General features: G+C 44.4%; 1 protein-coding gene across 1 annotated transcript in view; it reads right to left on the reverse strand.

Moving 5' to 3' along the window:
- The window catches only part of Strip2 (striatin interacting protein 2), a 40,485-nt gene extending 27,965 nt beyond the window's left edge, over positions 1 to 12,520 (reverse strand). The window contains exons 1-4 of the mRNA XM_051151813.1: positions 12,395 to 12,520; positions 6,834 to 6,903; positions 3,339 to 3,413; positions 2,286 to 2,423 (exon numbers count right to left, since the gene is read on the reverse strand). Coding sequence (XP_051007770.1) covers positions 2,286 to 2,423; positions 3,339 to 3,413; positions 6,834 to 6,903; positions 12,395 to 12,520 — 409 coding nt within the window. The remainder of the gene's footprint in view (positions 1 to 2,285; positions 2,424 to 3,338; positions 3,414 to 6,833; positions 6,904 to 12,394) is intronic.

The raw sequence follows: 12,520 nt of genomic DNA on the forward strand, positions 1-12,520 counted from the left end.
AATAATCAGGCTTACAGAATTTGGGCAGGGTCCATGAGAACTTCCTTAGATGAGTGAGTCAGTGGGGAAGTCAAATGTGTTCATCAATGGCCAATATTTTTTTAAAACCCATTTATTTATTTTTACTTTATGTGCACTGGTGTTTTGCCTAAATGCATGTCTTTTTGAAGGTGTCAAACCACTTGGAGCTGGATTACAGACAGGTGTGAACTGCCGCGTGGGTGCTGGGAATCGAACTCAGGTCCTCTGGAAGAGCAGCCAGTGCTCTTCTCCAATGAACGGTCTCTCCAGCCCCATCAATGGCCAGTCTTAAATCCCTCCAGAAGCAGATCCTGAGATAAGGATTCAAACACAAATAGTCTATTTGGGAACGGATCCCAGGGATCACCAGAAGAGAGACAGGGGAAGTGAGAGAGATAGAAGGCGGCAGCTGAAAGAGTTCAGTTCCAGGGAACTTTCTGGAAACAGTATAAAACACACCACTCAAGAGTTATTTCACCCAAGAGGAGTGAGGTCATCAAGACTGTCTTCTCAAGCTTGTTAGTCATTCTTTTTTTAAAAAAATTTTAATTAATTTATTCTTGTTACATCTCAATGGTTATCCCATCCCTTGTGTCCTCCCATTCTTCCCTCCCTCCCATTTTCCCCTTATTCCCCTCCCCTATGACTGTTCCTGAGAGGGATTTCCTCCCCCTGTATATGCTCATAGGGTATCAAGTCTCTTCTTGGTAACCTGCTATCCTTCCTCTGAGTGCCGCCAGGTCCCCCCCTCCAGGGGACATGGTCAAATATGAGGCACCAGAGTACGTGTGAAAGTCATACTTATGAGGACTGAGCATATCAACTCCCTCCGCTTCCTGACTGCCCAGCGCAGGCTGCAGACAGAGCCGTTAAGCAAAAGGACCTTTGTATTGGCAGCTGGAGGTTGGTTAGAACACCAGACCACAGAGAACCACCTTGTTTACCACAGCTTCCCTTTCCTAGCTCTACCTCCTATTTATTGTTTTTTTTTCTCTTTTATAATTTTTTTTGGCTCCCATTTTATTGGTGTGCCAGCAATGCTCACATGCTCAGAGCTTATTTTCATTGCTCTAGCAAGGCTATGTAGGTGCCCCTTCCAACACCTGGCTGACAAGGTTTCTTCTGGGAAGCATTACCCAATTAATCGTATTTAGTTCTGGTTATCTCCACATTACTCACAGCATCCCCTCCTGCTGCTGTGTTGGCTTGAGCCTCCAAATTGCCACGAGGAACCTCAGTGCAGGTGCCAGGGTATCAGCTCTTCCTACATGGATTCTCTTGCTAATCTCTACATACACCCAGATTAGAGGGGGAAATCCTTGTAAGAAGCCCTGACATTAGCCGGGTGTGGTGACACAAATCCTTGTAAGAAGCCCTGACATTAGCCGGGTGTGGTGACGCACACCTTTAATCCTAGCACTTTGGAGGCAGAGGCAGGTGGACTGCTGTGAGTTCAAGGCCAACCTGTTCTACAAAGTGAGTCCAGGACCGCCAAGGCTACACAGAGAAACTCTGTCTTGGAACGAAGAAGAAGGAGAAGGAGAAGAAAGAAGAAAGAAGAAGAGAGAAGAGAAGGAGGAGGAAGAAGAAGAAGAAGAAAGAAGAAGAAAGAAAGAAGAGAAGAAGAAGAAGAAGAAGAAGAAGAGAAGAAAAAGACGAAAGAAGAAAGAGAAAGAAGAAAAAGAAGAAGAAAGAAGAAGAGAGGAGAAGAGAAAAGAAAGAAGAAAGAAGAAAGAAGAAGACAAAGAAGAAGAAGAAGAAGAAGAAGAAGAAGAAGAAGAAGAAGAAGAAGAAGAAGAAGAAGAAGAAGAAGAAGAAGAAATTATCCTGACATGCACAGGGTATGTATGGCTTATGTCTATAATCTTAACTAAGGAGGTAGAGGCAGGAGTTCACAGACATTCTTAGAGAAATAGAAAGAATAGGAAAGAGAGAGCCAGGCATGGTAGCACACACCTTTAATCCTAGCATTTCTGAGGTAGAGGCAGGTAATCTCTGTGGATTCGAGACTAGCCAGAACTACAAAGTGAGATGCTGTTCTAAAAAAAGAAGAAAAAAGACGAATCTGATGCACTCACTGAGACAGAGGCAGGTTCCAAGAGATCCAGAGTGGCATCTTCCCCACAAGGACGGCTACTCTTAACACGGCAAGGCCTGCCATTGGGAGGTAAGGGTCCCTGCTTTCCTTCTCCCAGTAAGGTCGGCTTTATGCACTTCCCTCTCTAGCTCCTACCCCTATCAAATCAGCAAGAACAGACACTTACCTTGGGCTAGATAGAGAATAGCCCGGGCCACCTTAAGCCGTTGTTCCTTACTGACCACCTCCAGTCGGTCCAGAAGCCCCATCACATAGGTCTTTTGGGCATCTTCTTCCAACTCCAGCCATTCCTTAGTGTCTTGTACTAGGGGTATAAAGCCACACACAGCCAATGTTGGCTCCTCCCACTTCTTCCTGGAAAGGGCCCTGATAGGAAACCCACCTCGGATCTCAGCTCCAAATGATTCTTTGCTCCAAAACCTCTTCTTATTTTTATTTCTTTATTTTTTTAAATTAAAACATCTATTTATCTATATATCTATCTACACAGTACCGAGGATTGAACCCTGGGCCTTTCACATGCCAGACACGCTCTAACTCTAAGTTATGTCCCTAGCCCAAGCTTTCCTTATTTAGCCAAGAAAACATAAGGGATCGGAAAAGGGCCCAAGATGTCCTAATCTGAACCTACTCTGTATGCACATCTTTACCATTCCCACTTTTGTCCACACACCATGCTCTGTCCTCCGCTTCTCCTCAGGAGTCCCTCTGTCTCCATCCATGTCCAACTCCTAGTCATCCTCACAGGCCCAATACAAGAGGACCTCCTCCACGCAGACGCCCAACCCAAAAGCTCCATCCCCAATGCTCTGAGCCTTGGCTACTCTTGTGATATGCACCCAGTCCACTGCTACTGGACTAGGCAGCTTCTTTGTAGAAGCTGCAGATAACTTCCACCTCTGCCTCCTGTATCTCTGACGCAACAGATACTCAAAACACATTTGTTGAATTTAAAATTAAATTGCCACCGAGAAAGTAGTAAAACGGATCTGAAGGGATCACAGGAAGGGCACAGAAAACTGCTCTCGAAACCGAGAGGAGCAGAACAAAGCCTGGCTCTCAGCAAGGCCACTTCTCTTGGAGTCATCGTCTCTGTAAAGATGGGTATGTCGCTGTGAAAGGGGCGAAGAAGCAAACTTTGATTTGGCCTTTTACTATATCAGACTGGGATATCAGGGAGGAAAGTAGCATGTTTCTCTGAGTAAGGACATAACATCACCTTGAGTCCTGAAATCGTCTTCAAAGCACTTCCTGTTAGTGGTGAATTCCAGGTTCTCTGTGTAGCTGTACAATTCTGTAGCAGAAACATAAAACAGAGTCACATTTAGAACCCCCAGTAGAGAATCTAGAGTAGAGAGGATCGCTTGAAGGAGAGGAAGGTTCCAAAACATTCTTGTGTCCAATTCAGAGCAGTTAAAAATAGCTATGTGTGTCCCTGGGTGATTAAACTATCAAACCTGTCCTCCTGCCAGATGGCTGGCAGCAGAGAGGGAGGGCAGCCCTCAGCATTTGGTAAGGCCCGGGGCGAGGGTTGGCGCACAGAGGCCTTCATGCCATCACTTCTGTTTCCCAGGCCAGGGCCAATCTAACTGTGGGGAAGTAAAGGGCAACAGAACCCGGGATCTTGGAGGCAAGATTCTACGCTGTTTAGGAGGCCACAAGGTGGCTGGGAGCCAGTTTGATCTCTCTATGCTTAGTTTCCTTGAAGGGTATAGAAATGTAGGTTCCTACATACGGACACCGGGGCAGACATTGTAGCAAGTTGCGTGGAAAGCACCTAGGGTTGCAAAAGAGGATTTTGTATTCAGAAAAATCTAACCTTATTTATCACAGTCTCTGACTATAAGACAGAAGAAGGGCATCCCCTGCCCTTGCAGTATCAGAACATTCACTGTGCACCCTCATTTTACAATGAATTAAAACTAACAGATTGTCTATTCCATCTATACCACAAAGCAATAGAAGTTCACTTACACTCCAGCCCGCTAGGTGAAGGCTGAGAATTACCTCGGAGTTAGGACACTTAAATCCCGTGTCTCAGAATCTGAGGGCAGCCAGAAACAAATCTCAATTTTAAATCTTAAATATGTCCATCATTGGTTCATTAAAGGAAATGCGAGTATATGTGTATGTAGCTATTAATTTAGATCAGGAAGGTCAGGGAAGACAGGCCAGGAAGGTAAACAGTGCTGAACTTTATCCTTAATTTTAAAATGCTAGATAATGGAATTTCATATACAGATAAATGTAAGATAAATTTTAGATATGCATGTATCTTCTACTCAGACCAAACAAATATAACATGTGTCATATTTGCTTCAGACTACTCTGCAGCCTTATTCTTTTCTCTGGAAGTAACTACTATCATGAAATTGGCATGCATTCCTCATGTGCCCATTTTTAGAATTTTATTACATGTGTATGTGTCTATAAACACTATTCCCAGCACCCATATGGTGGCTCACAACTACCCATAACCTCAGGTTCAGGGCACATGTATAGTACACACACGGGCATGCATGCAAAACATTCATATACACCAAATAAAAATAAATATAAAATGAGTTAGACAATGTATACTGTTCTATTTTTATTTTGTTTTGTTTTTTTCTTTTGGTTATTTGGGGTTTTTTTTTCAAGACAGGATTTCTCTGTGTAGCCTTGGGTGTCCTGGACTCATTTCGTAGACCAGGTTAGCCTCAAACTCCCAGAAATCCTCCTGCCTCTGTCTTCATGAGTGCTGGGATTACAGGCAAACACCACTGCGCCTGGCAATATTGTTCTATTTTTTTAATCTTAGCATTATCATAACTGTATAAATTATTTTCTTTGCTTCAGTTTTGCTTTGGGTACATAGTCATACTGAAGTACGTTGACTCAGATGAGTTATATTAATGGCTATATGTAGACCGACTATGCTTATATGCTAGTTTATCTGTTTCCCTGCAGATGGGAATTTTAGGTTGTTTTCAACTTTTAATAACTAAAAACAATGCTGAAATAAACATGTTCTTCTGTGTAGGTATAAAGTTCTTTAGGTTAAACATCTAGGAATAAAAGTACTAAATCATAATATGTGTACATCTTCAACTTTGTTAGATATGACCTAATTGCTTTCCAGTTTTATATTCTGTGCCTTTATACTGTCCACATAGCAATGTAGAAAAATGCTCATTAGGCCTTTGAGGTGTTTTAAATTAATTAGTTAATTAAATTAATTGTGTGTATATGTATATGGGTATATGAGTGCCATACTGCACATATGAAGGCCAGAAGATAACATGTGGGAGTTGGTCCTCTTTTTCCACCACCATATGAGCCTGAAGCTGGAGCTCAGGTCATGAGGCTTGGAGGCAAGTTGCCTTACTTGCTGAGTCATCTTGCCAGCCTTTAAATTTTGCAGTCTGATGATTGTGGAAATAATATCCTGTTTTAAAAAATATTTTATTCCATTAATTAATGGGCTGAAAAAATGGCTCAGTGATTAGAAGCACTGGCTGCTCTTCCAGAGGACCTGGCATCCACATGGTGGCTCACACTGTCTGTAACTTCAGTTTTAGGGGGTTTGACAACCTCACACAGATATGCATGTGGGCAAAACACCAATGCACATAAAACACAAAAACAAAACCCAAAAAACCCTGAATGTCTTTTCAGACACACACACACACACACACACACATCTTCTGTGGTACTGTAGACACAACAGTGAGCCTCATGCATGCCCCTTCTTAGATTTATTGACTTTTTCTTTTTTGTGAGTTCATATTCTTTGTCTTCTTTTCTATCAAGGTTAGTCATCTCTTTGTTAGCTTTCTCTCTTTCTCTACACATATTCACATTCCAGATTCTAATCCTTTGTTCATTATTAAACCTAGCTATTTCTGTCACTCATTGCAAAATTTATTCTCTGTGCTTATTCACCAGAACTTCTGCAGAAATGTTTGTCTTTTTATCTGAGAAAGCATGTCTCAAAGTGTCATTTCCATGTGACAGAATATTTAACTTTCACACCATTTCCACCCGAAGCTCATTTATTAATAACTAGCATTCATAGCACATGTGATATGGAGGCCCGCAACGTGAGGAGATCACGTTTGCCCTATTCTGAAATTCCACACAGGGACAAGCAGCCCAGAATTGAGAGAGAAACGGGATCACTTAACTCCAGCTCACAAATATCCACAGCAGAGCTTGACTGTGACTGAGGCAGGTGATATGTCCAGCCTTGTTCAGCCAGACACTTACCTATAATCTCCTTCAGCTGCGGCTAGAATATTAATAAGGGGAGGTATTAGGAAAAGGAAGGAAGAAGGGTAGACAGAGAGAGATAGAATGTGATAAAGAAAGGGTGGCAGACAGAACAGGCATGCGGATACATAGATTATAGGTGGATACATAGATTTCAGGCAGATACATGGATTCCAGGAAGAGAGGTAGATAACAGAGAGTGGAGAGAACTGACTTGAGAGTGCAGCAAAAGAAAAATAATTACCAAGAAAGAAGAGTAGACTGAACAGATGATGAATACTTCTACCGTGGAGAATTCACAGAAGGAAATGTAGAACAGGTATTTGTTACTAGGTTGGGGAAGGAGCACAGTGATAGCAGCCCTTGTTCAATAACTATTTGCTAAGACCAGAGAAGCTGGCTGGGGAGAGTTCAGGCCTGTTCTCTCTCCCCAACCACACTTCCACTCAATACCACATCATACCTGACAGCTCTGCTGCATGCCCGTCTGCATCTCCATATTCAAACTCCAAAGTAGGGCAGTCCACAGAGCCCTATAATAAAGAAAAATTTCTGGTAATGGGAAAACAGGTTGCCAAAGAAAGAATATATCCCGGTTTCATGTTTTTCCCTCTTGGAGGCTAAGGTCAGGTCAGAGATGCGTTTCAAGCCAAAGTCTGAGGCCTGGCGCAGGGAGGGCTGGGGATTCCTACCCAGAACCAGAACAGGAGCAAGGTGTGGTAATATGAGCCCATGATGCTCCACTCTGGAAGCAGAGGCAGGAGGATCCATGTTTAAGGCCAGTCTGGGCTACACAGTGGGACATTGTCTCAGAAACAAACAAACGGGACTGGGGCTGTAGCTCAGTTGGTGGAACGTTTGGCTGGCATGCACAAAGCCCTGAGTTTGATCTCAAGCACCCCATAAACAGGGTGTGGTGGCATACACCTGTAATCCCAGTATGAAGCTGCATGCTGAGTTTGAGGTCAGTCTGGACAGCACAATTCTCTGTCTCACAAGACCAAACAAAAGGAAAGACGTGATTGGAGCCTGTGTCTGAACTCCATGAAACAGAGACCAGAGGAACATTTAGCTCATGTCTGGGAAGAAACATAGGCAAGACCCAAATGGAGAAAATGAAGTCTGGCCCAAGTTCTGTCATTAGCCCACAGGTCTGGGAAGAAACATAGGCAAGACCCAAATGGAGAAAATGAAGTCTGGCCCAAGTTCTGTCATTAGCCCACTAAATATGTCGCCTGCAGGAAAGTCCTCATCTACTAAAAAAAGAACATGGCTTTTGAGCTCTCACATTCAACAACTACCCAGAGTTAGTGTAATACAGTAGCATTTACAGGCCAAGCTGCATCAAATACTAAATTTCCTATGGTTCTGTATGTATAATCTACTTTAAAATATTTTAATATACTTTCACTCTCTAACCTCGTAAGATTTTATGAGAATTTCCTTTTAGTATACTTTTATATGAAGTCTGTTTATTTATTTAGACAATACTGCAACTGTAGACATGTGCCACCACCTAGTATATGAGTTGTGAGGGATTAAACCCAGGGCTTTGTGTGTACTAGGCAAGCACTTTACCAAATGTGCTCCATCCTAGCTTAGCTTCATTGAGACAGGGTCTAATTCTATAGTCCAGCATGCCCCAGAACTCATGATGTACTCCAGGCTGGCTCTGAACTCAAAGGACAATCCTGCCTCAGCCTCCTAACTGCTGGGATTTAAGTTACGACTCACTGTGTATGGCCCTATATGAATTTTAAAAATTCTGAATTTTGCCAGGCATGATGACATAGGCCTTTAATCCTACCACTCAAGACAGGGAGGCAGGAGGCTCTCTATGAGTTTGAGGTTAGCTGGTCTACATAATGAATTCGTAGTCTGCCAGAGCTACATAGTGAAAGAGACTCCTGTTTCAAAAAAATCCTGAATCTTAGTTCTGTTACATATTATGTGATCATGGTGAAGTTTACTTCGCCATGTCTCAGCATAGTATAAAGTACATATTTTGTCTTTGCCCTTGGTTCCTAGCACAGTATTCCTAAAATCCTTAAAATGTTCTGATGGTATTGCATGTTTCTCAGGAGCCCGTTAACTATACTAGAATTAGTGTTACTGCAGTAACTCATGGTGGGCCCTTACACAGTTCTAAGCAAGGGATTAGCCCTACCAAAATGACTAGGCATGCTTTGAAGCTGACCATTGCTGTTATAATGGGGATAGTGGTGGTGTGCACACACAGATTGAGTTCACTTTCATGGCCATGGTTCAATTGATCCCTATCACACTCCATATGAAAATCCTGAAACAGGGGCTGAGGCGTTAGCTTGGTTGGTTAATAAAGTACTTGCTGTGTAAGCATGAGGCATTGATAGCCCTTAGAACCCAAGAGTACATGCTTGTAATCCCAAGCCAGCCTGACCAGCTTAGGCTAGTTCTAGACCAGTAAAAGACTCTGGTGACTGGCTTAGGAATGACACTTGAGATTACCCTCTGGTCTTCACACACATGCACACGCATGAACACATCCATCTTCACAGAAAGAAAGGGGTAGGGGCAAGGGGTGAAAATATCCAAGGAACAATGACTTTGGTATTGCTGAAAAAATAAAATGGCTATACTCAGGCATGGCCATGCACGCCTTTAATCCGAGCACTTGGGAGGCAGAGCCAAGGGGGTCTCGGTGAATTCAAGGCCAGCCTGGTCTACAGAGTGTGTTCCAGGACAGTCAAGGCCACACAGAGAAACCCTGTCTCAATAAAAAACAAAAGAAACAGCTGTGCTAAGAGGATAGTGGCTTTAGAGAGGACATAGAATTGTACAGCAATCCAAGCCCATACTTGTCTGTGAGTGTCTTCTGTTTGGTTGTTTCTGATTTGTACCTTTTATTTTAAAATTAGAATCTGAATTCAGTCATTCTAGCAAATTATCAATCAGACTTGGGAGGGGGTAAGGAACAGTGAGCCCAGTTTGCAGTTGGTCACGTAGAAATGTGTACAATGAAGTGGGAACAGTCTTGTGTGCACACCGAGTCTGGGGAATTTGGTTGGCATCAGTAACTACTGTTGGAGAATGCTCAGCTTCCTCATCCATAAAATGAGGACAATAATAAGACTTTCTTCACCAGGTCACTGAAATACAAGAAAGGCCCATAGCATAGAGCTTTCTCGATTTGTGGCAATTATCTTGATCTTCTAGCAATTTTTTTCACAAGTCCTGGAAAATCATTTTCCCTAAGGACTGCCCTCTACTGGAAAGCAAAGAGAAAAAGCAGATCTGCGCAGTGCAGGGATGGCAGGGACCTAAGACAAGCACATCCTTTACATTGGAAGATGGAGGTGAAGCTATTTTTCCAGCAAGGCTTTTGGAGGCAATGAGCCCAGACAGAGATGATTACTGCAGTTGTTCATTTCCAAGCATGAAGAATGCAGCTGCAGAAATTCAGCAGGTAAACAGCAGTATCAGAGAACTCTGAGTATTAACACTGCGCTCACCGGCACAAGCAAAGCCCTATGAGAGCCTTTTCCTGATAGGTGAGGATCAGGCTCCTACTTCAGAAGGGAAATCTAGCATACCACTCTGCAGCCATTTTGTTTATTAGCATATTGCCCGCTCCCTGCCCTTCCTAGAACTCTACCTCCAGCAGGGGAAAGCTCCTGCCTTACTCACCTACACAGCTTCATCTCCTAATACCTTCATTTATCTCCTTGAAATAGTTGATCGAGAACAATGTCTCACTTCCTGTGCTTTGTGCTGCCAAGCTGTGAGCCTCACGTCTCTACCATGCCTTCACCACCACGACAGACCTCTGAAGCCATGACCCAAAACAAATCTTTTCCTCCATCGGAAAAAAGAATAATGTCTCTCTTGGGGAAGGAGGTACAAGGTACTTCTAAAACAAAATTCCTAGCAAGGGAACCTTGACTGTGCAAAGTGGTGACTTTTGGGGCAATCTCCCCTCTACTTTTACCTTTTAGAAAACAGGAGCTGAGGGTGGAACTTGTTTTGTGGGACACCCTCTGCCATTTAATGAGAATTGTGACAGTTGTAAGTACTGACCAATTAATTATGTGAACTGTGCTAAATACCGTATGTTCAATTATCTCAACCCTCTGAGTTATATACAGTGTTAACCCCATTTTACCAAAGAAACTGGAGCTCAGATAGGTTAGGTAATTTGTCCAAAGCCACACATAATAAATGAAGGTGCTGAAACAAACAAACAAACAAAAACCTGGCCCAACATACACTGAAACTTGGCAGACTTGGTCACTCACTCTGCCAAGTGTCTGATTTCAGGAAAGTTGGTTTTATCTATTTTACTCTCTAAATTCCCTCCCCGCCTCCATGCTAGGGTCCTAGGTCCAGTCCATGCATGTTCTTTGGTTGGTGCTTCCATCTCTGTAAGCCCCCATGGGTCTAGGTTAGTTTTCTCTGTTGGTCTTCTTATAGTGCTCTTGTCCCCTCCTGGTCCTTCTATCCTTCCCTCTCACTCTTCCACAGGACTCCCCAGCTCTGCCTAATGCTTGGCTGTGAGTCTCAGCATCTGATTCCATCAGTTGCTGTGGGGAGGTGTGTGTGTGTGTGTGTCTCAGAGAACAGTTAAGTTAGGCTCCTCTCTGTAAACATAGCAGAGTATCAATGATGTCGGGGTATGGCTCTCTCCTGTGGGGTGTGTGTATGTGTGTGTGTCTCTCTTTATCTGAGGACAAGGAGGGAGGATAGGGGAAGAGGATGGGAGGGAGGGGCAGGGAGTCGAGGAAGGAGGGGGCTACGATTGGGATGTAAAGTGAATACATAAATTAAAAATAATTAAAAAAAAAAAAAAGGATAAAAGAAAAACATAGCCTGGCATGATGGTGCATGCCTTTAATCCGAGCACTCTGGAGGCAGAGGCAGGTGGATTAAGTGAGTTCGAGGCCAGCCTGGCCTACAAAGTGAGTCTAGGACAGCCAAGGCTACACAGAGAGACCCTGTCTCGAAAAAAAAAAAAAAAGAAAGATGAAAGAAAAACCATTATTGTCTTTTAAATGCTAGGCAAGCACTCCACCACTGAGCCACCTCCTCAGCCCTATGTCTTTTACATACTAAAATGAATGTGTTACTTTCATTGTGGTAGCACAACCTGTAATCCCAACACTTCGGAAATGGAGGTAGGAGGATCAGTAGTTCGAGGCTTTCCTAAGCTACACAGAGAGTTCAAGCCCAGCCAGGGCAAATGAAACCTTCTTGTCAATAGACTTTGCCCTGGGCAGTCTCAAATAACAAATTAAGATGAAGTCAAATAAAATAACGTCTAAACCAGATGACCCCCACATCCCTTCCATACACATTTTGTTCCCCCAAGTCCCTGCTCGGATGCAGTTTTGCTCTTGGTTAATAGATGGAATATGGCTAGATAAAGGTGAGGGGGAGTGATCTGTCCTAGTTAGGTTGTTTTTTTTTTTTTTGAAGAGGAGTAAGGTATACAAATAGTCCATCCCTCTAGCTGCATCTTGGGACCGCTGCACTCAAATGCTGCTCTAGTTCTATCCCAGCTTGAATCGTGTCTCTTAACCCTCCGAAACAGGGGCTAGGTGCGAGAGGTCGGCGCTCCCTAAGCTACCTCCATCACCCCGAGGGCATGAGGTAGCGAGGGAAGGCTGGTGCTCCAGGCCGGTCTGGTCCAGCCCAGAGCCAGTTGCTGCAGTCTGAAGTGGGAGGGCGTGTTTCCCACCTGCCCACCCTTCTCTCCCGCTGCAGAGTTCGGCTCCCGCCCCTCGGTGCAGTCCTTGCACCTCAGCGCGTTGTCGTCCGCCCCCCGCCCCCCGCCGCCCTCCAAATCGGTAAATCCGGATCCAAATTCCGGCTTCACCATGCTGCAGCTATCAAGTATCTGGAAAGTATCTGTTACGCTCTTCGCGCGGGTTAGGAAAACCGCAGGCCACGGGCTAGAAAGCCGGCGACCCGCAGCGGGAAGGGACCACGCCGTGGGCCGCGTCACCTCGGCCGCCACTTCCAGCCGGCGGACGTCTCCGGGTTCCTCACCTCCGACTCCCGCCGCTGGCTGCGGAACGCTTCGCGGCCCTTGGGTGCAACCGGCTTCCCTTTGCCGCCGTTGCCGTTGTCAGTAGCGGGCGAGACGGCGGGCCCCGGCGCCGCCGGGTCATCCAT

This window comes from Acomys russatus, chromosome 10 (genome assembly GCF_903995435.1).
Source record: "Acomys russatus chromosome 10, mAcoRus1.1, whole genome shotgun sequence".
NCBI classification, from domain to species: domain Eukaryota; kingdom Metazoa; phylum Chordata; class Mammalia; order Rodentia; family Muridae; genus Acomys; species Acomys russatus.